General features: G+C 46.8%; 2 protein-coding genes across 6 annotated transcripts in view; one reads left to right on the top strand and one right to left on the bottom strand.

Annotated features, from left to right (window-relative positions):
* Positions 1–19,774, top strand: part of DNM3 (dynamin 3) — a gene marked incomplete at its 5' end in the record, with an annotated part of 178,048 nt that extends 158,274 nt beyond the window's left edge. For 2 of the 5 annotated variants that reach the window (XM_082766610.1, XM_082766607.1), the window contains 3 exons: positions 104–330; positions 1,379–1,615; positions 13,795–14,806. In XM_082766610.1, the coding sequence (XP_082622736.1) occupies positions 104–330; positions 1,379–1,615; positions 13,795–13,864 (534 nt within the window). In that variant the 3' untranslated portion in view covers positions 13,865–14,806. Of the gene's footprint in view, positions 1–103; positions 331–1,378; positions 1,616–13,794; positions 14,807–16,405 lie in introns of those variants that run through there. The other 3 variants (XM_082766611.1, XM_082766608.1, XM_082766609.1) reach the window with 3 other exon arrangements.
* Positions 19,775–24,685: 4,911 nt separating this feature from the next.
* Positions 24,686–25,834, bottom strand: PIGC (phosphatidylinositol glycan anchor biosynthesis class C). The gene has a single exon (XM_082766459.1). It carries the CDS (start codon positions 25,667–25,669, stop codon positions 24,776–24,778), a length of 894 nt encoding a protein of 297 aa, XP_082622585.1. The 5' UTR covers positions 25,670–25,834; the 3' UTR covers positions 24,686–24,775.

Genomic DNA, 25,834 nt, shown 5'->3' with positions numbered 1-25,834 from the left:
GAAGTTTAGGTAGGTCTCTCTCCTGGCTCTATGGATCTCCCACTGTACTTGTTCAGTACTGTATTTTGCTTTGTTTGTTTGTTTGTTTTGTCTGATGAAATAGGTCAAAGAATTTATCAACGCAGAGCTCCTGGCTCACTTGTATTCTTCTGAGGACCAAAACACTCTAATGGAAGAGTCAGCTGAACAGGCACAGAGGCGAGATGAAATGCTCCGAATGTACCAAGCTCTGAAGGAAGCCCTAGCAATCATTGGCGATATCAGCACTAGCACCGTGTCAACCCCTGCACCACCTCCTGTAGATGATTCTTGGCTCCAGCAGGCCCGCAGGTAAGGATCTTCATATCTGCTTTGTAATGAAATTTTGGATGCGCAGACGTTGTTAGCATCAGCAGCTCCCTCTTTACCCATCTCTTTGGGCATTCCTCCAGGTCTTCAATGACATTTGTGAGGGGAATCAGAAAATCGTGCTATTATCTAGATGTTTTGTGTTGCTTTAAGTATTTTAGGGATGAAGAACATGCATATATATGTTTCTTGTATGTTGCCAAGAATTTCTGGAGCAAGATAGACCTTAAATACCCATGAACTCTTCCTAGTAAAGCCACCTGCCTTCTTTCCCAGTATCCTGTGTTCTGTTCAAGGCTGGCTTGGAGAAAAGGCTCCTTGTAGTTCAGGTTTCAGTGAGTTGCATGATTCCTAAAACGTCAGGAGCTTTGTGTTCTACCATATTATACTATCAGGAAGCCAAATCCAGAAATCTGGATGTTGAGCCCCAGAACAAATGTGAACCTGCATGTATGCTGTATGGCCCCATTTCTCTGCTGATTTTTTACAAACCTTTTCCCACATATGCATGTTCTATGGATATGTGTGTGAACACCAGACAAGGTATTTGCCTGTTAGAAGACCGTCCATGGGATTTACAGCTTGCCTGATGCTTCAGATAGCAGCCATTCCTGTCACCAAATAGTGTTTTGATTTCTGTAGGAGTATAATGCTTTTCCTTGTTCCAGCAATCCCACCTATCTTTGCAAATTAACCCTAAGACCTCTTCTTGCAAGCTGTTGTAACACTTCAGCACTTCAGGCTCCATGGCCTAGCCAATCCATTTAACGTAACTTTGTTAGGATTCTGATAATTAAACCCATTAGATATACCTCTTTGATTGTTTATTTCTGACTGTCTTAAGGCATGCTGTCTATGGGAATGCTATATGTTAGATCTAAGTATATGTGATGCTCTGGCACTGTCAGCAAAAGAAATGCAAAGGAAAAAAGTATATGGTGACATTAAAAAAAAAAAAAGTGTTCTGTTTTTTAAAACAAACAAAAACTGTCACCTCACTGAATGTCTTAAATATCTGATGTTTCACTAGATCTCCTCCTCCAAGTCCCTCAACTCAGAGGAGGCCTACGTTAAATAATCCCCCAACCAGACCTTTATCTGGCCGAGGACCAGCTCCTGCAATCCCATCTCCAGGCCCTCAGTCGGGGGCTCCCCCGGTCCCGTTCCGCCCAGGACCATTGCCCCCATTTCCAAGCGGTGGCGAAGCCCATGGAGGACCTCCCCAGGTTCCCTCTCGGCCAACACGGGCTCCTCCCAGTGTCCCAAGGTAAGATGGCTCTGCTTTCTTGTGGTGGGCATGGTTCTCTTCCTCTAGCATAACAGACAGATTGTGCACAACGTAGCAGAGGCAAGCACGGTTGTTGAGTAAGTCCTGTAACAAAGCAAAATCGTATATTCCCTGCAGAGAGTCAAAGGCGTTCCAAGGAAGCAATTTTTAATACAAATATGACTTGTTGAAAAGATAGGAACTTTTTTCCAGTCAGTTCAAAGAAACTGGCTTATATTACACTGAGAACCCCTGTTCTGGTTGCGTTGTATCCACATGAGGTGTTCACAGAGACAAGAAGTTCCCTAGCCCTCCACCAGAACATGGGCAGTGGTACAAAAAAATAACTCACTTTTGCCATTTTGAGTGCTCACCAGAGCATGTAATAGCTCTTCAGGGAGGGAACAAGAGCAAGTCCTTCTAGAATCGGTGGAACAAACTGATAGGAGTAGGATTTTTGTTCTTTAAGCCAAAAAATTTACAGCCAGTTGAAGATGGTCCAGAGCTATCTAACGGTGTAGGTCGTAGGATGTAGGTCACAAGCACAAAATGATTGATTAAGGAACAGCATTTTCACAATCACATTTATTTTCCTCCTGAGGTCTTTGCATTTGTCAGTACTTTTAGCTTTGCATATTTTATAACTTTGTGTGGCACTAACTGGTTTTTTAATATAAGTTATATGAATAAAATGGTCCTTAATATTTATTTTCATTATGACATAATACACTTAATGATTCATATATACAAAAGGCTCTGATTCCATGGGCTTCGTTAACTTCCCAAATTGTGAGAGGCATGGGCAGATTAGGTGATGCTGGAACAAAGACCTTTCTCCATTTTTTATAAATTAACTCTTAGATTAGAATTAGTCAGTTTGGAGGAAAAAAAAAAAAGCCAATTAAACAGAAACGAAAAGAAAATAGGCACATTTTCAATTTTAGAAATAGCAATGGAAAATAAAACTAATCCACCTTTGTAGAAAAACTCCTAAATGCTTTATTTTAAATAGGTGAGATATGTTGTAGTTGGAACAACTTAAATTTGACGCTGTTTCTAACATAATAATTTCTGTATTGTATAAAATGAAGATGCATATCCCAGTTTGAGGGTGAATGCCAGTTCTGAAGCAGCTCTTCAGCTGAACACATGTATATCATCATCATGTTTACAATATAAAGAGTAAACAAATGAGGCGTATCAAATGAATGGAGTTTTCTATATGTATAATTTCCGATGAAAAGGGCATTGCATCAGTGCCCAATCATGAACCAATTCCTTTCATCACAGTGAGTACCCCATAGCTTGCAGTAGGAAGAAACACAGAATTGCCTTTGGGGATGCTAAAAGGAAGAAGTCCAGGTTAGGGTCCCCCACTGGAAGAGCTTGAAGGGCACTGGCACCGGTGTTTCCACTGTGCCACCACTGGACAAAGCACCTCCCAGCTACAGAAATATGAGGTCCAGTGTTCGGTCAGTTGTACTACTGGAAAGAACCACAGCTCCCCGGCGCGTCGCACATTGCCTTGCGAATGAGCATGTCTCCTTTGTCCTGCCTGGCTGTGAGTTTTGCATGAGCGTTGCTTTCCTGAGGTGGCTTGCCAAGAGCATGTCTGATGATAATCTTTTTTGATGCTAAAGTGATAGGTAGGATGGAGACCGGGAAGGAATGGCCTAGCTCACAAAAGACACTTGGGTAAGCAGCCTGTGAACGGCTCAATTCATGCCTGCCACTGGTGGCATGCGAAGCAGTGGCTGATAAAGAAGGTCAGTGCTTTGAAAATGCTGAAGCTGGGTATATAATTCAATGTACAACTGCCTGACATTTTTGTGGAAAAAATATCTGCAATACGCATCTTCTGGACTGGATCCTAGTTGTCTTTTTTTTTTAGAGCTACGAAAGCCTCAGACACAAAAATCTCAGATGCTTAAGAATGCGGGAGGGGTTTGGTGTTTTGCTGAAACTTCAGGTTTCTCCCGCTGACTAAACTCGGAGAGAGGAAATCCCAGGGAAGGGGCTGCAGGGGAAATCACCTGAGGGGGACAGTGTGGCAGGCTCCTGCGCCTATTAAAACTTCTTGGGAGCCCTGGAATTTCTGCTTCGCTTGGTCTGGTTTTAATAACAGCCTTTGCAGGATCATAGGAAATTGACTCAGAAAATGGGTCTGAGATATTAAAAGGCAAAAAAAAAATAGTTTTAAGGAAAAGCTCTTGTGGAAACTTGAGCTTCTCTGTGACTTATTTTTGAACTGAGGCTCTGAGCGCTGAGCCACCGCTTTCTGCGACGATTCCTTGAAGTGTCAGGATCTGCCCTGCCTAGGGAGTAGTTAAGCTTCCTGAAAAGAAAGTTGGGGTTTTAAAGTTTGTCTAGCTTTCCAGAGGAGCTCTGTTTTGCAGCCCCCGTCACTGTCATGTGAAACTGAAAATCCTGACATGCTTAATAAGTAGAAACTTTCTATTTTCTCATGTTCTGCTTTAAGATAAAAAAGACCATTTCCAGAGGTAAGATTTAGACCATCCTGTTCCAACAAGTGGCTGAACACACATTTTGTTTGGGGAATTTGCCACCTTATAGTGACATAGTGAGATACAGCCCCTGCCTTTAAAATAATCTTTTTTTTTCCCCCCAGCTTTGGTTGGGGAGTTGTGCAGAAGGAGTCAATCAGAGGAGCTGGGCAGAAACTGCGAGCTCTCTGCCTTTTCTCACTGTTCCTCCCTCACTGTACAGGGAAAGGAAAAGGGTTAGGGGAGCAGGAAATAATTTTCTTCCTTGCTTCGCTCTGATTCTAAAGCTGGTTTGGGTTATGTGCTCTGAATATTTCTGTAAGGAAACAGAAACTATTTGCATGATACATGCCTCTTTTAATTAATCCCACTTGAGGTGGGTGGATCTCTCCCAGCAAAGCCTGTGAGTAAAGGCCCCTGGCTTTGTTAAGGGCTTGATGCCAAAGCATATATGATTTGTGAAATATTCCCCGCTGCCAGAATTTAGATTATTCCCTCTCTCTCTTAAAAGGCTGCAGTAGTATTTTGAAAGAAAATGCAGCTGTGCTCTCTTTGGTAAGGCGGCTTGAGGCAGGCACTAGAGCCACCTCCGCTTACCGTGATGTGTGTTTGCCTGCCTGCTTGGGGAGCCTGATCTTGATCAATTTTAGTTCTACTGGGGATGCTTCGATTTATGACTTTTAAATGTCCTGAATGGGAATCTCAGCTTTGCCACAAGAAGAACAATTGAATTGGAAATGTTTGTTTCTCCTGGCAGCAGAGCCCCTGGTGCTAGTGGGGGTAGGAGGGTGCTCCCCTTTCCTGCTCCTGTGGCTTTCTGAAGGCCTCCCCAGTGAAATGCTGACCTCTGCCATTAAAAAATACATGACCTTGCTCAGTGGGGAGCCCTGGGACCTGGCTACTGAAGGGTCTCAGAGGGCTGCAGCATCCACTCAAGCAGGCAGGAACAGAAGAGCTTTCAAGCACATGTATCTTGTGCTCAGGGCTGGTGGCGCACAGTCCCTAGGGCTCAGGATGATCTTTATACGGGAGGCAAGCAGCAGAAAGAGAATTCATGTTGTTGTGCTGTTCACTAGTGGTCCCGTGCTCTCTATACCTCTCTTTTTTCTGCCTTCCTACAATTCAGGTCTATCCACAGCCAGTCAGCACGGGAGGGGTGATGGCTACTGTGCAGCTACATTTTATTATGTCACCGAGGCTAATTACATGACCTATTATGTTTGTTACATAACGATGGCTTGCAACATAAATTAGTAGTTCTGCCAGCCCAATGTAAAAAAGTGCTTGTACTTGATAGTAATTACAGCTAGAAAATCCCAAAGTCAGATGTATTGCAGAAAGCGTCGCTGCCTGGCATTTCCTGGTCTGCAGGCTCTGTAGTCAGCCCTTTGGTTGCCAAATACCAACCATGAAGTAAGTTTTCTGCGATAGATTTTCTGAATTAAGAGTTCTTTGGAAAGATTTAATGGAATGCATAACCCTGTGTGTTGAACGATGAGGGGATCCCTTGCAAAAATTGCGTGAGGTCCTCTGATTAAAGTCTGTCATAAAATATTGGCATATAAGGCCAGAAGGATTTTCCTTCGTTAGTCTGGGAATCTCCTTCAGAGAGTTTGACCTTGCAGTCTTAAAGGCTTGCTACTATTTTTTTTTTTAAGGGAATATAAATAATAATCAAATAGCTATTTCTTCAAACGTTTAGGGTCACAGAATCTTATGGTGGGATGAGTAAGTGCCCACCTTAAAGCATCCTCTTCCTGAGTTGGATGATCGTAGTCTGAACACCTGAGGATAGGGGTATAACTCCATCCAACAGCAGTATCCATCTGCCCGCTCTGAATGGATCTTCTGACTTACAGTTCTTGTTGAAATGTGCACCCAGTAATAGGCTTCTTTTGCTGCTGGCTGCTTCAAGCAGGAGATTATATTTTCTGTTATCTATTAGAAAGGAGTTCTGCTTTCCCCCCTCCTCCACTGGTTCCTTTATCACTATTTTGTTTTCCCCTTTTTCTGCACACCCCTTCTTGTCCCTTTCTCAACCATTCTGGTTGCTTCCTCCTTCACCTTCTCCCCTCACTTGGTTTCCTGCCTAGCGCATTTGTCTGCCTTCCCCACATATTCCCTCCTTTCCTTCTCACTGTCTCATGTTGGTTTCTTTCCAACTTATCCCTTCCTAGCACCTTTGTAAACCCGTCTCCTGCTCCTCGTATTTGTCTTTTTAAAGCCTTTTATCCAGTTTTCAAACCATAAAATGCAATATCTGGCAATCTTTCCTAACAGAGCCTGGTGTCAGTGGCCGTGACGACCACTAGAAACACTAGCTGCACTCCTTAGGGTAGACAAACCACTACCATGGGGAAAAAACAGCTGAGGAACACTTGTCATTGTACCTGGGGTCATCCAGCTACTTCAGTCCAAATGGAAGCAATGAAAGAAGTAGCACTGTGAATGAGGACGCATACTGGAGGGATTGTCCAGAAAGCAGGTCACAGCAGCTTTTGCAAATGTGTAAAATACCACAATATAACAATTCTTGTGGTTTCATCATAATCCTGCAATACTGATCTTGCGAGAAATTTGGAACAGATTTGCACAGAACTGATTGTTCAGCTGCCTGTACTGTAACACCGTAAGAGAGAAACAGCTCCTCTGTCTGCTCCAGGAGCTTCAGTGCTCGCTCACCCCTAAAAGGATGGCTTTCTTCTCGATTAGCAAAAGGGTTTTGCTCACTGCCTTCCTTCATATGCCCTTCCTCCAGACGACTGTCCTGAGGATCAGACCAAATGAAGTTCATGGGATGTCAGACATTGCAGCCCAGGTACGACATCTGCTGCCACTGCATCTGTCTCCCACCAGCATCTCCCTTCAGCAGCCAGAGGCAGGCCTCTTCTCTTTGCATCTTGGTGGAGAAATTGTTCTGATGAGCAACACAGTATGACAGTTGAATACATTTTGGTGAAGAGTCGCTTGTTTTGCGTGGGTTTTAGGCTTGATCTATTTATTGTAACTCAGGTAGTTTTGACTATCTTTAGTATTGTTCCTGAGCTACATGCTTCTGCCTGTTTTAAAACTTATTCAACAAAATTGTTTTTTTAAACGAGGTGAATTGGGAGAGATCTGTTTCCTTTGGGACTGCCCAAGTTACCTCACAATCCGGTAAAGTGGATCAGGCTGAGAAATGGCTCTTCTTAGTGTAGACCAGTCCCGTGTGATGGGGAAGGGTAATTAAAAATTATGCAAGAGAGAGGAAGACAAAAAAAGAAGGAACCTGAAGAGAGCTGTAAGAGGCGATGCTGGGATAAAGATGATATTGTGAGTGCAGTCCCCAAACACAGCTGAGTCCTGCTTTGGGAGTGTCAGCTGGCGAACTGGATGAATGAGTAATTTATTCACTTAGGTGCTTTCAGCAAAAGCTTTTTGCTTGTTTGTTTTGTGTTTTTTTTTTTGCTTTCTTAGCCTTTTCTCTCTCGAGATACTATTAGAAAAAGGAAGTGGTTTTTATTTTTAGCATCTCACAACTTGAAAAAGGAAAGTAGAGTCAAACAATAGCAAATGTTGTTTGCCAGGAACACAGACAGGAACCCAAAGATGTGTTTTGTCCCCGGTTATTTATTCAATCTCATAAAAAGGGTAGTTTAACAACAGTTGCTGTGAAGGTTATATAGGATCAGAGCAAGTGTGTTCAACAGGAAATTTTTGGCCTTGTTTGAAAGAGTGGGCTGAATAGCAGTGCATGTCTAGCCTTCCTTATGCTGGAAGAAAAAAACGTACAACAGTATGTTTAAAGAGAAAGCAATGATGATTCGAACTTCCTGAACCTGCAGGCATTTTGAATGGTTCTCTTTGAAACTCTCCTGTCCCTGCAAGCTGTTCTGTTGGTGAAAAGAAGGGCACTCAATGGCTACATTAACCACGGTGACATGGACGATCTTGTTAGTCGTCATCATGGACAAGAAGAAATGCAAGTCCAGTTGGAGGTAATAGCCAGGATGTTGTTCCCTTTCTTGCCCTAACTTAAGAAGAGAGACACAAAATGGGAGAGAAGGGTTGAAGGAAGGAAGGTAGGAAGGCTGAACAGAGTGAGCAGAAATAGATGTGGTCTTTGAAGATGGGATACATGATACGAATTGACACTGCATGTTACAACACAGATCAGTACACAAAACTCGAACTACTGTTGAAAGACCAGATGTTCCTCCTCCCGATTTTGTGATCCTTCTGTTGTCATCATCTGCTGGGGAAGGAGGAAGGAAGAGCAGGATTCTGAAGGTATCACTCGTCACTCCTAACTCTCTCTTCCTCCATGTGGACTTGGATCTTCTGGACCATCCTGACCTTGGGCTTCTGAAGGCTTAGGACAGTCCACTAGTGGACTAACTCCACTGGTACTTGCTTAGTTGCCATGTTCCCTGCTGAAGGGCAAAAAGGACACACAGTTTAAGAATAAGTCTTTTTTGGTTGTTCTGTGGAATTATTTTTTTAAATTCAAGCTGTTTTTTCCATGTGACACATTAATTCCCTAAGATGACTAATTCCAAAATGCAACACCTGCTTAAACATGCAAACATATTTGTGTCTGTGACTATATGATAACTTCTGATGGTCGTATAGAAAATCCAGCTTGATTTGCAAAGAAATGAATCTGGTGGAGCATCATCTTTGGGAATTGTTTGCCTCTGGAAGGAATTACCCTATAAGGTTAAGTCATGCCCTTTGGAACCACAGGAACACTGTTAGCATTGAGTTAGTGGAGATTTATATTGCTGCAGCATAGTGGTGGCTAGTGGAAGGACAAATTCTTCCCATTTGCTCTTACTTTTTTTTCCTTTTACTGAGAAGATATAGGCATCAGATAAAACTACTTAACCTAACAACCTTTAACTTGCTTATACGAAACACAAAAATTCTTCCACTGACAGTATCGTTCAGCTGGGTCATTTGAAACAGGCTGAGCTGTGCAGGTACCCGGCAGGATAGTCACACCATGCTCTGTGTCTTCGTGGAGCTTGATACGTGCATCTGGAGCTGGAGGGCCACTTTAGCACTAGCATTCACGCCGTACCAGTGTGCTGCTGTGCATCTCAGTGCTCCCATTCCTGCCTTGCTTTCCAACAGCAGTCCTCTGGGCATGCTTACTGGAAACATTTCACGTTTGACAAAACAACAGTTTTCAGTACGGAAACAAATGAGAGAAACTTTCAGTCTCTTGGACCATTACGTTGAGGCGAGGGACCATCTCAGACAGGTATTCCCCTATCACTTCTTCTTTTCATCACTACTGAGGGCTGTTTCTCATTTCTCCCCTAATCATCTCCTCCTCCCGATTCTTGTCCATGATTCCTGCCGTACTGCTCTTAATGTTCCCCTTTTTCTGCTTTTCCTATTTTCTCATGACCTGTCACTGGTATCAAGTGCCTTTCCTCCTGATGGTTTTCCCACTCCTGCTCAAGATCTTTTCTCCTGAGCCGATGTCCTGGAGTCTCCACAGCAGCCACTCCGCATCTGCTGTAGGTCAGGAAGAGTTTTAAGCGTGCGTAGACTGTACACGGGCTAATCAGGTCTGCAAACCATGTCTTGCCTCTGTTCTTCACCCCTCGTGGCTCCAGTAGTTTCATTTCTGGTTTGGATTTTCTGCCAAATCCGGAAGCTGGTGAAGGTCAAGAGGCAACATGCGAAGATGGATAGGTTGAGAGAAGAACTGGGAAAAGCAGTTCCGAAGTTGTGTGGGTATTTCAGAATCTTAGGAAAACAGGGAAAATCATATAAAAATCAAATGAGCTCAAGGACAAGCCTAGGAATCAGGCTACCTAGTCTCTCTAAATAATCACCCAAGTAAGAATTGATATTTATTCCTCACCTGAAGTAAGCCACTCTTTTATCCTCCTCTCATACGCCTCATGGCCAGAGTTTTAGTGTCACCTACTTGAAAATTTGCCTGCAGTCCGACTTAAAGCCGTTTAGAGATTTTTTTTTTAACTATTTTAAAGATTTAAAAAACTATTTTCTTGTTAGATTCTGCAAAGACGATGAACGTCACGTACCAGGGTACTGCGAGGGGCCTGCGTTATAGGGAAACCAAGCTCACGGAGAAGGGAGAGAATAATGGACTTTTGTTTACAGCCTCAGATCTATAGGAATGTATCATAAAATCCAGTTATGTGCATGCCTTCCGCGAGTGTTCTCTGGTGGTCACAAGCAAACAAGAATGTAAAATGTAAGTGGAAAGGAAAGCCTTTTATTTAGAAGTATGCTAGCCGTGCTCCGAGGAGAGAAGCCATCTTCTTCGAGCGGGGCCTCCCATGGTAATTACAGCCATGCCTTACTGAAAGCATATTTTGTGGACTCTGTGTGGGGAGTGATAGCACTTCTCAAAAGGCAAGCGCTTGAAGAGCTCCCATATGTTTCTGATCGAATTTGAAGTCTAGACTCGCTTTATTTAGTTTCTTTTGCTCCGTGCTTGCCTAGCTCGAGTTTTTAGGAGTTCTTTTAAAACTGGAAAAAATGGGGTGTGCTGCTTACGTTAAAAATAAATGTAAAACTTTTCCTTTTAAAATAGTGCGGGCATGGGGGCAAGAGTTATCCTCTGCTCAAAACCCCACTGAGCTCTTCAAAGGAGGAGTCTCTGCAGCAACATGAGGGAGTTATTAAATACATACTTAGTCCACAATTTTCATTGGTAAATTCTTTATGTCTGCTTAATGTGCGCTAGTTAGAAGGACTGATTCTTTCTGCAGACTCGTTTACTCAACCCTGGGGACCTATGATCCCCTGCCCCTTTAGCACTAATTTTTACAAACACAGTTTCCTTTTTTTTAAAAAAAAATAAAAAATAAAAAAAAATCAGCAGACTGTTAAAGGGGCCAGGCAGTGGGACTCGCCCCCAAAACTTGAAAACACAACGAAAACGCTTGAGACAATAACAGGAATCGCTGCAGCAGTGCCATTTTTATACGAAGGAGCTTTCTATGAATCCGGAGCAGCCGTTTGCAGGCTGGGAGCAGCTCGGTGCAACTGCTGGAATCGCCCTGATAACGTGGAGAAAACGCTCTCCGTGCTGTCTCTCCGGGTATCATCTTTTGGCCCCAGACTAAACATTTAATTGGGCTTAGTCATATATTTCCTCGCTGCCATGGCAGCTCAGCCCGGACCTGGGGGAGGTTGTTTTGCTGCGGCTGCCCCAGCTGCGCGTCCACAGGCAGGCTGCAGCTCCCTCTGCTGCTCCTCCTGCCTGCCTCCGCTGCACAGCTGCCATTTGGAGGGGCTGGCAGCCTGCATTTATGTAACCTTTGCTCAACTCCACGCTCAGAAAGCGGTCACGCCGAAGTCACGCCAGGTTTCCACAGATCTGTGCTTTTCAGAGGTGCCTGCTGCGTCTTCCCGGGGTGGCAATTTGGGTGCCAGGTCCCTGCAGAGCTCCATCCAGCTCCATCCAGCCAGCGCTCCGATGTGATCCTTCAGCACTCCTGACCCTGAGGTTCCTGGTAGAGGAGGGGAAGAAAGGGTCTGAATCCTGCTCCCAGTGTAAAATGGTCATGTATTGACTTGTCACCTTGGCAGGGAAATCTAGAGACAGGCAATTTCTGGGTTTATCTTTTCCTTTGCTTTTTGACTTGAGCTTCAGCTCGTGCCTTTGTTACTGTGTGCCGGTGGCAAACAAAGCCGAGGTCTCTTCCTGAGCTGACCCTCTGTGCTGGGCTGTGCCCAGGGACCCAGGAGCATGGCCCATCGTGCTGTGTGACCCCGACACTGCCCAGGAGACTGTCGGCCGTAGGACTGGAGGTGAATGGTGCTTTTGCAGGTTTCTCAAGCCCCCCCTTTTCCCTTTTTGGTTACAGAGGGTGCCTCTGACTTGTGGGTGCAGATCCTGCTCCCCCAGCAATAGTGTGTGGGTTTAAGGGGCTGGCATGAAACCCTGAGCAGCAGCACTGCCCTGAGAGCAAGGCAACCCCATTAGGGGCAGAGGAAAGGGACGGGAGCTTAGGGCAGATCTGCCCGTGCCTTGCAGTCATCCCTGCCCATACCCGGGGGAGGAAAGCACACACCAACATACAGATGCAGAGGGGCCCAGAAACATACACGTGCCTCCATCAGGAGGTCTTTGTGGTGCAAACCGAGGGGCTCGTTGCTGTGCAGAGCTGCACGCAGGGCACCACACCACAGACCCTCGCAGCGCCTGTGGCAGAGGGGCCCCTAGGGAGCCACAGCTTCTCCTTCACATGGCAGTCTGCAGCAGGAGCCTGGAGCTGACTGGGGTAGTTTTCAGCTCAGTTCTGGCTTGAATGAAAATTCAAAATAGCAGTCAGGGTGCAATGGCAGCTTTGGTTCAAGGAGGGAATAGGGCTCAGACCTGATTTTGCTTCAGGTTCGATTGGAGTGATTAAATCCAGGATATCCTCCCCCTGCGCTCTCCAGTCTCTGATCCAGCCATGCTAAATACCAGTTTGACTAAATCACATTATTTGAATTTATTGTGCTGCATTCACCCTCGTATTAAAATGCATGCTTGGGCTTGTATCTTTTAAATTTGATATGAAGACAGCTGTATGCATTTTCCCTTGTTTGTAAATTGTATACACATGATATGATGTTTTCAGTAAGCGCTAAACAATGCAATGTGAGGCATTTCAACAAAGGAATAATTTAATGCAACCCAGCAGAAATGCAAAGCCTTAGAAGTGGTTCTTTATGAAACTACAAATTTTGGAAATGGGTCCAGAAGACCTACACTGGAGCAACACAAGAAACAATAGTTAACACAGTAACATTTTTTCTGTAAGAAAAATACACCATGAAGAAATTATGTTTTGCCTTTTTTTTTTTTAGCTTGTTGATTTACTTGAACGCTTCAGTTGGCATATTTTCTGTTCGTTGCATGTTAGGGATTAAAATTCTCATTTCTTCACCAAAAGAGAATATTGTCATACAAGATGCAATTGAAGCCAAACAATTTTTTTTGGTCAAGTGTAAATTTGTCTCATATATTATGTCCCAGTTCAAAGGAGATTAACACATTGTTGCATTCTTTTCATCTTCTATTTAGTTTTAACCAAATGAGACGTTTTCTTTGTAATCTTCTTCAGAGACGGGGACAGTTCCTAATTTCACAGGTAGAGGACAGAGGAAGGGAAGGTTTTGCTTTGTCCAGGTCGTTATTGAAGTCTGCCAAAGCTGGATTAGAAGCGAAGAGCCCTTGACTCCCCACCTTGTTCGGACCAGAGCTCAGCTTTATATTCTTGTGATGATCGAGGCTGGATTGAGGAATGGAGAGAGTTGTACCACCCATGAAAGAAAATGGGGAGCAAAAAGGCTGTGAAAGAGAAGGAACGGAACAAATAGCAGCAGGATGGTGCTGAATAGCTAGGTAAGAGAGCAGCCTGGCTGTGAGGATCGGCAGGATCAGAAAGCAGGAATAATGATCATCCCCTGGTGCTTCCCCTGGCCTAAGAGGGTAACTGTGTTCAGAGGTTAAGACTGTGGACTGTCGAATACGTGAGAGAGCTGAGGCATGTGGCACTCTTTACTGTCCTTGTTTTCAGGCATGCTTAGAACTGTCGTGCTTCAGTGCATGTGGAAATGTGACTTTTGTGTTTATGTGCATGTGCGTGTTCACGTAGTGACAGCAAACGGTTCGCTCTCAGTGTTTGTGCTTACTGTTTCTTTTCTCTTTCTCTCCAGTCGAAGACCACCCCCTTCACCTACTCGGCCCACTGTAATTCGTCCGTTAGATTCATCCCTGTTAGACTAAATGAAGTTTCTGGCATGCCATTCCTTGTTAACCAAATATGTGGAAGCAAATTGCTTGGTAACTGTTGCAATAACCAATGTATAGTCGCATGTATGGACATCTGTAGGCAAGTAACCAATTTTACTGATATACTCTGTCCATTCTGCTTTGTTTATGAGGTCTTAAATGTTTTGGGAAGGTCTGTACTGTCTTGACTTTTCCTTTCACAATAGCTGATGTTAGCTAACTTACTGACACACGTGTTTGCTCAGGCAGCCATGCTCACGATCCTGTACACTCAAAGGAGGGCTTGAGTTTGTGTGTGTTTGTGCATGTGTTGATTTGAGCTGCATCTTCTTTTCTCTTCTCTGCGAGGAAACCTGGCTTTTTATTTGTACCTTCCAGGTTTTCTGCCATTTGGCATTTTACAGTTGTGCCCACCTTCTTTTTTGATGGTTGAACTGAGCAAAGAAAACCAACGTGGTTTCTTATCAAGCTCTTCTGACAGCCCCACACCTCCATGCCTCTTTTGCAAGAAACTTGCTGGAAGGCTGCTTCTCCCGTAATTTCTTCTTCTCCGAAGCCTAGTTTATAAGGAATGTTGTTAAACTGGAAGGGTGTGTATGGGACAACGTGTTTTATTTCCTTTCCTCATGGATGACTGATACTTAGAGCTTGGGTGATTAGTAAGGACCGGGCTGCAGTGCCCCAGCCTGCAAGGTGTGGAGCTGTCTCACTAGCAGCAAGGACGGGAGAAGGGTGGTTTGAAGAGCCAGTACGTGGCAGAGTGGTGTGTGCTGGCTCAGTTTGTCCTCTGGTAGTGCTTACTCACCTCAGTCCTCCCACTGAACTCATAGGAAGGTTTGTGCATAGGTGAGTGCATGCAGTGTGTATATGTATGTATATATATATATATATATATTGCATGGCAGGATCCAGGGAACTGAGCATTGTTTTTGGCCATTTTGTGAAGCAGAGGGGAGGTAGATATATGTACATATATGTATACGCATATGCATACATGCATGCATAGCTGTAAATAGGTGACCATTCCTCTGCCCACTGCGTGAGCCAATTCAGAGCTATGGCCTAGATTTGCATCTGAGCTATCCAAGGATCCACTGTGGATTTGAGATACTTGCTCACACCAGTCGATAAATTGCCAGTATGTCCTCCAAAAAAAACCGATTTTCTCTTTGCATTTCTTGATATCCCACACACCTCAGATTAGGAGTCACTTTATCCAGCCAGCTACTGAGAAGTGCTCAGCTGTGCACCCTGGCAGTGTATTATTTTAGCAGACGTTCACCTTCAGAGGTCCTCTCTGCCTGTTGCTTTACACGTTCTGTATCGATGTGTTATAAAAACCTTTTGTCTTAACTCTGCATTACTTCACTTTAAACACTTAGGGTCAGTGTTACCCGTGTAGTTTAAAACTTGAGTCGACAGAATTAAGCTAGAGATTAATTTCAGAAAATATTAATTGCTGTTATTACAATTATGGTTACAGATCCCTAGGCAAAGCAATTGGTGGTTTCGAAGGTCCCCGCTATAATCAGTCCAATAAATTCATTTATTGAGGCTGCATGTAGGGCTCCAGTGCGCTGTAGCTCCGTGGTTAGGAAGAATCCAATCAAAGAGCCACAGCCAATGGGGATTTTTGCTGTTAAATATTCCCAGGCTGCTGATTAAATAAGTTGTGTTTGCCGCTGAAGCAAATCATGTTTCTGCTTGCATAAGAGAGACAAGTTTGGGAAAGCATCATGATTTGTATGTTAGCCTAACTTTAATTTCCTGTAAACCTCATACTTACGACACACACGTGGGGAGTCTAGAGGTCAACATCTGAAGCATGGGGGAGATGGAATTTGTCAGAGCACCGGCACCTCGGTGATCTCAGAAAAGTCCTTAAATGGCTGCTGTGTGTTTGGAGAACAGGCCTACAGCTTCACAATCAGGTGCACAGCGTCAGCTTTCAAGGATGAAAAGGCTGTAAGTCCAACTGCGCGTTTCTGGTTCTTACTACCAAAAGCCTACTCAAAGCATATTTTGATCGTGTTTCTTGGTCTACAGCTTTCTGCTGCATGGTACTCTCTGCTGTTACGTGTAGTCCATCAATCAGGTGTATTTTTATAGCTATAGTAGTCCATTTTGTTGCCTAGCCAGCAAATCTGTGTATAGCTTGTCAGAGCTCTATTACTGACTGGCAGCTGCCTTCTGACAGAAAGTCAAGCTTAGCACCTCTTGCAGCTTGGCCACAGAAGGTCACTGTACCCCCAGATATTGGTATTTGTTCAGTGATGCTGCAAGCCTATGGTTTGGGGTTATCCCACCTTACCCTAAGCATTTTGCTGAGTTGCCTCCAGAAGGGGTGATTCAGACCGGTGTGACTGCATGGGAATGCTGGTAAGGTAGGAGCTTAATTAGATGACAAAGCTCTTGGCCTAAAAACAGGTATTTAAATCCTCTGTACCTGAGACTTCTGAATTTAATGACTGTTTCTGTCAAGCATAAAGGAAATAGCTAGCACAGTTCAGCACTATCCTTAACTCTGCCCCACAGGAAATTGTATTTCTCAGCGGCAATCCTGAATTGTCAATGAAGCTCCCAGGAGCGGATTGAGGAGAGAAAGAGGAGGCAGCAGTGAGGCACCCATGGCCCTGGTGTGAGCACCATCTGGTTCTGTGCTCAGTATTGAGCTTGTGGGACGTAGCAGGTAGCTGCACTCCCCTCCTCTGCATCCCCATCACACCTAAATCTGGACCTGCTGCTAAAACGCAATGCTTTTAGATGTGTAGGCTAATAATTAACCTTTAGCACAGATCCAGAGTTTGATGATTTTACCTCTTCTTGCATATATACTTTTTAGAATCAACTATGTAGAATTGTTTCTAGAAAAAAAATGCTAAGTGCTTCACAAGAAATTGCCAATTCCAACTGAATAAACACTCTGCTCCTAGCCTAGACCCATTTTCTTGTGCTGTGCAGTGCCTGGGATGGATGATTCTGGTGAGCCATCTCTCTCCCATCCCTTGTTCTCAGAGGAGCAACTTGCTATCAGCTCAATCCACACCTGAAGGAGAGGAGAACAGGCTCACCAGTACCTTAAGGGATCTGCTAGGGGGACTGGCTGGCTGAGAGTGGCTGCTGTCCCCTCTGCAGACACCCTTCCCCAGGGTCAGCTGAGCCTGAGCTCCTGGATCAGAGAAGCACAGGTTACTCTCCCTTCGTTTGATCCCCTCTGGCAAAGCTCAGAAGATTGCTAAGGAGCAGAGGAGACTCCCGTTAAGCAACAGCAGGTTTTTTGAGCTTACGTGAGCCAGATGATGTAGGCAGCTAGGTTTCAGGAGGGTGTTTATCTAGTATTGCATGTAAGCTAAGCCCGAGTCTCTGCCCGGAGAACATGTTCCACTTTTCCTTGTCATGGCTGACCAGCAGCTGAGGAGTTTGCTCATGCCGTAAATAGTTCTTGGCCTTTGATGTCAGGGGATCTTGCGTTACGTTAAAATGCTTGTATGTTCAGAGAAAAGGCTTATGTACATAGTTAACCTGTGTTTATTTTATTGCTGATCTTGTTGCACTTTGAGTAAGCCTCGTAAAAATAGATTATTATATTAAAGGAGATGCATTAGAGGTTACGACACTTCATGTTAAAGCATAACATAGAAAATATTATACTCTGTATCGCAGGCCAATACACTAAATGTGTGTACATCATGTGGAGATTACTGGCTAGTTCTGTCTTTGTCTTAAAACAGTCCAAACCTCCTGAATTGAAAGCAGACCTATTTTGCACATGTGGCACTGGGGAGACATGGACTTTTGGGGATGCTTGTGGCACACGTCCTCCCGCGGTGGCACTGAACCTCCTCCCTGGGCTCTAGCAGAACAGCTTCCCTGTGTAAATGAACGTTACTCTGCCTGTCTTTCCTCTTGCTTTGTCTGCAGGCGAGCTGATACCGATGGCTCCTCCCGTCCAGACAGTCCTCCACTCTTGCTTGATATATGATTTGTCCCGTCTTGCCGGCCGTTTGCTTTACTTCCTGTCTCTTTACTTTTCCAGGATGGTGTAAACAATGACTTCTTTTTTGTAAGAAGCAAGCGCTTAATTTCTTTCCGAATTTTGCTCTGTATGTTAATGCCCTGTTTCATATGAGCCAAAACATCTGCCTTTGGTTTCGTAGTCTGTAAATGGTTCCTGGTGTTGACCTTTGAGCACAGTGAGTCGATTCCCGAAACCATGGTCATTACCGAGCATCGCATACACCTGCTGTAAACATGTTATGCTGCATTTCTGAACCTGAAATAAACTGTAACTCCTGCTGGGCTTTTATTATTACTTTCTGGATGTGCATGAGCGGGCTCCAGTCTTGTACCGTAATCTCTGCCTGCTTCCCACCTCGGTTGGGTCTGCAGCGAGGATTTACCGGAGAGGTGCGTTGCAGTTCAGATCACTCCAAGTGTCAGGAAAAGGGGAGACGAGAGAGAAGTAGCCCACGGGAAGCATTCAACCTTCTGCCCTGCTAGGGGCTTGGATGCTTTGGGGATGTTTTGCTGAGTGAATGTTTTTCAAGCAGAGCCTGGTGTTGGTTTCATTGCTGGGAGAAGCATATTTGAGGGGGGCCGAGAGCTGAGCACAGGGCCAGGCTGAGTCCTCAGGAGCAGAGTAAAACTGTGCCTGTGTACGTGTGCTGCTTGGAAGGGATTTCCCCTAAAGCAGTTGTGTATGGCCACGCAGCTGCCTCAGAATGCCTTGATTACTCAGTTCCTCCCTCAGATTGGTACGAGCCAAGTAACTGGAATGGGTGCTCGGAGGAGCAGCTCTGCACGGCATGAGTACAGCACAGCAGCAGGGGGCATTTCCCACCAAGCAGCAGGCACCGTGCTGGTCCTTAGGTTTGGGGAAATTGGGAACAAAAGGTGGAACAAGCAAAGCAGTAACGTCCCCATTTGCGTTCACAGCAAGCTTGCTGTAACACTTGGGGACATTTTTTTTTTAATAGCCTTTAATGGATGCGCCCGAGGCAGTCTGCACAGTCTCCCTGAGCAAACAGCAGCATGACACACGTGTCCGTCTGCCTGGGGTACGTTACCTCTCCCTCTGAGAGTTGTTTCCAGGCGTGCTGGCCGGCAATGCACCAGTGCTGCGTGCTGGACAACGGGGTGAGCGGCCGCTCTTCTCCATCCAGGCCACCGAGCCATCCACTGGCAAGGGTCTCTCCTGCAGGTTTTGGCAGTAGATTGATTACGCTGCTGTCACCCAAGCTTTTAGCCTTCCCCAGCAAGGTTCCCTTCAGATACCCCAGTCCAGCTCATAGACACATCTTGTTCGCTCGCTCCTGATTTCATCAGTCTCATTTGAAAAAGCTCTATTCCAGGAGCAGCGTTTGCAGCAGGTAGCGGTGTAGATTTTAAGGCTGGCTAGAGAAAAGCTCTTCTAGGAGGATATTATTTCCTGCACGAAAAGTAGAAAGCCTCTGAGCAGCAACCTTCACACTTGTGATGGGGTTGTCCTAGCTCTCTGGCGCCAGCACATCAGATGGGAAATGGTGAGGATGAAAGCAGAGGCTGTGCTGATAGCCAGCTGATTCTAATCTCCTTCTTGCTCTTTTCCTCACTGTGCATGTTCTGTGCCTTTTTTTTCCTTAACCCATTTTGTTAAGATAAATTTGTATATGAGTCATTCGATTGTATCTCGACCTTTTGTTTTAAATCTCTTCTCCCCCTCCCCTTGAATTTTGGGTTATTTTTTGTCTTTTTCCTAGGCGACCTCCTCCAGCTGTTCCAGGAAGATCGTCCTAACACACACACATCTTTTTTTTTTTTTTTTTTTTTTGTTATGTGCAGTCTGTCATCTTTTCTCCAAAATTATCTTTAATTTGCACTAGTCTATTTGTAAATGAAATATTTTATTTTCAGATGTCAATGATAAGCCTGGATACAAAGAAAATAAAAGTCTGGCTACAAAATGAATGTGTGCTGGTTTTCTATTGAAGGATTTACCTACTGCTTCTCAAATGGAGCCATTAATGCTCCCTCCACAAAAGCAATTGCCTGGGCTCTGTGGCGACCCCCACCCTCCGAGGTGTTGGAGGGAGGGACGTACTGCTGGGATTCCACCTCCAATTTCTGAATTCACGAGCCACCAGGACTGCTCAGTGTAAATACATTTGGCTTAGTATTAGCAGGAAGAAGAATAATCAACGTCTTGAACAACAGAGACTGCAAAAGGTTCCTAACAGATGCTTAACGCACCCGCAGCAGCACCTGGCTGCGTGCTGAGTGGAAAGTTGAAGATTGCAGCAGTCTCTCTGCCGATGAATCTGCACACTTATAGACACATCGCAGCTGTTCTCACCGCTTTTTTCAAGCTAAACCTCTAAATTCTCTGCGAGCTGACCTCGTTGGAGCATCAGAGCTCAAATAGCTGCAGGTAGCTACCTCTGGGATTCCAAGTATTTCTGTCCCTGTGGCATCCAAGTGAAAGATAAGCAGGCCAGGTAAGATAAATAAGCCAGGTCTGACAAAGCTCTGCCGAGCTGGGGCAGTTCTTGCAGCTGATTTAGGACCCTGCTGACAACTCCTCTATCCAGGGAACTGCTGCCCCACCATGCTGGTAAATGAGGTTTGCTCAAATGATAGGGGGTTGTAAGCCCAGAGAGCTGCAGACTTGTACAGATTTTTGTTTGCACCTCACTTAGGCTTTGTCTTCTGATAGAGTAAAACAGAAGAAACAATAAAGGTATTAGCAGAAAGCAGGGGAAACACAAACATGCCAACAACAGTAACTCTTAGGAAGAGAATCATTCCTGCTAGACTTTTGAGTTGTGTGTACTAGACTAGGAATTGCAGGAGCTGGAAAGAGAATAGTGATGGGCAATGTGCTTCCCAGCACCCTGGGAAAAGGGAGAAGTGGAGGATCCTAATGGTCGTGTGAACATAACTTCCAAAAGGTAGGACGAGAAGTGAGCTTGGGCTGGCTTACTTTGCTGCATCTCTCAGCAGTGGAACTCGCTGCCCTCAGAGACAGAGGCAAAACAAACAAACAAACAAAAAACAAAAACAGCATTCAGGAATTGTGCTTTTCAGGATTGCAAGAGAGATGACATCTGTACCCAGCTGGCTCTGCAAGAGGCAGGAGGTTTTGGCTTCATTTCATCTCTGAGGTAAGAGGGAACGGGACCAGGCTGAATTTTACAAGCTACTTTTTTTTTCCAGGTTGTTCAAGAATCTGTTCTGTACTAGGGCAGCTCTCACTGCTTTCCCTCTATGGTACGGTGTGGTACTGAGAAAGGAAGCAATGACAAAAGGTGGCTGATATTTTATTTCTAAAGCTTTATCTACTGCACCTCAGAAACTGCTGCTGCCCTCCTGTCTGCCAGCCAACCTCAGTGTGTTAGGATGTAAGGCACAAAGTTCTTTCGGGGGACGTTTTATAGTGTTATATCCTTCACAGAAATGTTTACCTTCTTCAGAAGCATTTGATAAAAATGTTGTTGGAGATAGGACTGAACTTCATGGTCAGGTAGCTACTCCTAAAATCTCATAAATAGTAGAAGGGATTGGTTAGCATAAGGGCCTTTGTGCTGGGAAACCTTGGCACGTGCTTTGGCTTCAGCTCGTGGGGTGACTTTCTGAAGAAGCCGTTTAACCTCGTCTGTGCCATTTCCATCTGGCAATGGCACATGTTCTGTGGGTAGGGGGAGAAGGTGGGTGGTGCTGCACCCCGGCCGGTGACATTATGCATCCCAGGCTGCTGCTCAGGGGATGATTTCAGACCAAAATCTTTATTTTGGTTTCCTGATCGCTCAGACTGTTGCCGTTGCCTCTCGTGGCACAAAGCTACGTGACGTGCAGAGCAAAGCCTAGCGATTACTGCGGGAACTGAAGAGATAAAAAGGTCTTACCTTCAAAGACTAAAGCTTCACTGTTTCCAGGCTTCCCAGACGCCGGTCTCCCACGTGCAGGAGGGACGGAGGCCCCTGCCAGCCCGCTGGGGCTGCTGTGGGTGGCTGCCGCTTGCCTTTCCCTGCTGCACGCTCTGTAGATGGAGATTCCAGACGGCACGTGGCGGCGACTCCCCCAGGAGCACGGCTTAGCCCCAGCCAGCGTGCAATTACTTGCGTTTGGGCCAGATTCAAATCACAAGAAAACGTCCCAGTGAGGCGCTGTATCTCAGTGGGACTTGGGAATGACAACTAGAAAGAAAGGAACCGCGCTTTTTGTAACACCAAGTAATTTGTGCTTAAAAAGTTTAATTCTGTAGAGGTGGTTGATGATGATTCAGTTACGTGCGAATCACAAAGGATCTATTTCTTTGCTTGGTGTCATCGTGGGCACCAGCGAAGCCTCAGAACGAGGCTCAGGTAGCGAGTGCTCAAAGGGCATCCGATTGTACTGCTGAGTTGAACACAGTTTTGGCTACGTTCTGCTCTGTAGGGCATGTTCTGACCTCAGGCACAAAGACGTACTCATTATGGCCATTTATTCCAGCAGTGCTGCAGAGTGTGCAGGCTAACGAGGCACTGAAAGGAAGCAGCAGGGCAGAACAGAGGCTTGTGGCTGCGTGTGGAGATGAAGCTGCCTGCGGCAAGCTGAGCAGGACAAATCCTGGCTGGAGCCAGGCAGAGGTGGCCTGCTGGATCAATCCAAGCCCAGGGATCTGTTTGTAGTGACCCACTGGGTTCTAGTTGGGGTTGATAACGATTGTGGCACAGCCACCACATGCCATGGCTAGCCTCAACTTGCCCAATAGGTCTCCATCAGCTCGAGGCCACCCCACTGGGAACCCATCTCCTCCTCCTGGACATGGCCATTCCCCAGCAGAGTAGGTGACCCGAACATCCCAGTGTGGGGCTGTCCTGCTGTGCACCGAGCAGCTCCAGACAAGCAGAGAGCTCCAGTGAAGGTAAGAGCACGGACTCTGGATCATTTCGAGTCCTCCTCAGGGTCTGAGATGAAGCTTTGCTGGGGGAGCAACACAGAGCCACAGAGTCTCTGCTAGTCCTTGTGTTTCTAGCTCCCTTATTGCCCAGAGCCACATTACTTCGTGCCCATTGCCACCTGGAATCATACCTTGGGAACTCATATTTGCACTTTTCCTAACCCAGGGTTGTTTTTGAGAGTCTGAATTTGAGTGGATTATTTTTTAGGAAACATTTCACTTTGGGTGAATGGGTCTGGCAGAAATTATGCTTTCTTGTAGCCTTAAATCCAGCCTCAAAACAAAAAAAACAAGGCTACCTTGCCCTGTTTGCATTAGCCTAATGAACCATCAGATCCCTGCAACCACCTTGAGCTGGTGGTGAGGGACAGCTGCCCCCCAGCCCCATGTGCTGTGCCTAATGGTGAAACAGCCCCCACGCACACACCGGTTTGTCCCCATTATCTTGGATATTGCACATTCAGAATGGAGTCAGGCGTGTGCTCCACCTGAGATGCACCAGCAATTGATAACCACAAAGATTTATGACTGCAGTTAGTAACAGTTTGGGGACAGTGGTGTGTTTGTGCAGCAGCAGCTTCAAGTAAACCTGGCTGCTGCTAGCATGGCCCCTACCAAGACAGAAATTAACTGCAGGAGCCAGGCAGGCTAGATTTGATTCCTTTCTTTGACAAGGATGATTTTTAACTTCTTAGGTTTGCACCAATCCCACTGGAGTCTTGCCCTACCGATGGACTCTGTGCATCTGCTTGGGGTGGCAGCATTGCAGTGGCATTAGCCTGACACAGGATGGGGCCCCCTGGTCCCTGGCAGCTGCCTGGCTTTCTTGGGAACCTCCTCGTGAAGAAATGATTTTCTTTCTGAAGGGCTGAAGAATGTCATCTTGATTGTGAGCATCTGGCTACTCCCGCGCTCCCTGCGAGCCTGGAGCACATACTCTAAACCTCTGCAGGTTTTCTTTAATTAAAAACAAAATGAGATGTAGTTGTCACCATGACAACAAACAGCAACATTTAAAACTTGGCAAATGTCATAACAAAGCGCTGGAGGTGTTGGAGGCTCTGCAGTGGGTTCTCATTTCCTAGGAAGCCCAAGGAGCCAGCGCCTGCTCGCTGGGAAGACGCCAGTGCTCCACGTGAGCCGTTTTCCTGCAAAAAGCCCTTCACACTCAGTGGGTTTAATCGAGCAGGAACTCACACTTCTGCAGCAGTGGGGTGCCTTGCCCTTGTCACCTTTCACCATCCCAGAGTGTGCGTGCAAAGTTGGTGCTGCTGCATCTTACAGGAAAACTTACTGGGATGGTTTAAACACCTCCTTGTACTGCTTCCAGGGTAGGAGGGGTCTGAGTGGCCTTTACACTGAAAGGAGCAGTGCTAGGGCAAAACACCGCAGGAATGAGAGCTGTCAGCCTCAGCTGCTGCAGGTCCCGTGGTCTGCAGAGGTGCTGGTGGTCTCAGACACTTGGTGGTGTGCATCTGCATACGGGTGTGTCTGCTTTGCCCAAGTCCGTGCCCTACTGGACCACCTGCCCCTGGTGTGTGATGGAAAAAACTCAACAGCACAGCAGGGCCGGCTCGTCCCGGGCTGGCCTCCAGCCTGACTTGTTTGCCAGGAGCGCCCTCTGTTGCGTTATGTGCGGAGCTGGACAGACGGACACTGGACAGATAGTGCTGGACAGGACCAGGCTGGGCCCTGTCACCGCTGCAGCACCCTGGGGCCAGGCTGGGTGCCCGCTGGGTGCACCCACAGAGTGTGCTGAGCTGCGGCCTCATCCCTCTGCAGGATTCTGCCCCGTCCCTCTGGCTTGATGGCCAGAGCTGGACAAAAATACCACCGTGGGTCTGCCAGGCACCACCCTGCTGCAGGGCTGTTACAGAGCACACACAGACACATTCCCTGTGTGAGAGGTTTTATTGAGCTGGGGATCCCCCCAGAAAAGTCTCTCCGTGCTGCTTGCAGCACTGAGCCCCTCTCCCCCCTGGCCAGGCCTACGTGAGGAACCTGGAGAGGTCCTCCTTGATTTCAGCCTCATCCCACGGCCCGTGGATGTTGTCCTTGAGCTGCTGAAGCCGGATGAGGCAGTAAGGGCAGAGGCAGGAGATGGAGAGCAGCAGCGAGGCAAAGAGCACGGCACCCACGCTGGAGATGCTCGCCAGCCCTGCCAGCGCCGCCAGCGCAAAGAGCACGGTCACTGCCACGTAGCAGCGCGGTGTCCGGGCCTTCAGCTTCTTCTGCAGCATGGGCCAGAGGGCGAAGATCTGCATGGCGAAGGTGACCATGACGAAGGCATGGAGGGAGCGCGGCAGGCGCGAGGCCAGGCACACCGAGGCGAAGATGGCCATGTTGAGGGACAGCGTGCTGGACACGATGGCAGCGTTGGCGCCGTAGTCGAAGAAGATGAGGTGGCCGAGGAGCATGAAGACCGACATGGCGTAGATCGTGTCCGTGCTGATGGACTCTGTCAGCGTCTTCAGCACCGGGGAGAAGCCGTAGGTGAAGGCGATGAACACCAGCGTGCTCTTCAGGTCTGCCCACCGCGTCCGCCCGCTCTCCCGCCGCCCAACCCCGGCGTCGATGGCATCGAAGAGCACGTAGCCGAGCAGCGAGGAGGCCAGGGCCGCCCCAAACAGCCCCTGCGGGCTCAGCACCCCGGCGTCCATGTACCACCAGGTGACGACGAAAACGCAGACGCTGCAGAGCTGCTGCACCACGGCCCCCGACTCGAAGACCACGGCCCAGTACTGGTACTGGCGGGCGTGGACGTTCTTCCGCAGCTCCTCCAGGAACCTCTGGTCCACGTAGTTATCGGGGAAGGGCTGCCGCTCGTACAGCACCTTCTGCCAGCAGCGCCTGGGGCTCGTCTCCACCTGCGCACACACCATGCTGCAGCCCAGGGGCTGAGGAAGGAGCCGGCTGCGGGTTCACCGCGCTGCGGGACCCCTTTGGGGTCTGCCAGCGGGCGCGGGCAGCACCCACCTCCCCCTACAGCCCCCCCCAGGCACGGATAAGAAGCGGGGGGTGCCCACAGCGGCAGCAGGGACCCCTCA

Source organism: Aythya marila, assembly GCF_965140915.1.
Source record: "Aythya marila genome assembly, chromosome: 8".
NCBI lineage: Eukaryota > Metazoa > Chordata > Aves > Anseriformes > Anatidae > Aythya > Aythya marila.
Note: the sequence above shows the minus strand (reverse complement) of the source record. Positions and strands in the feature narration are given on the sequence as shown.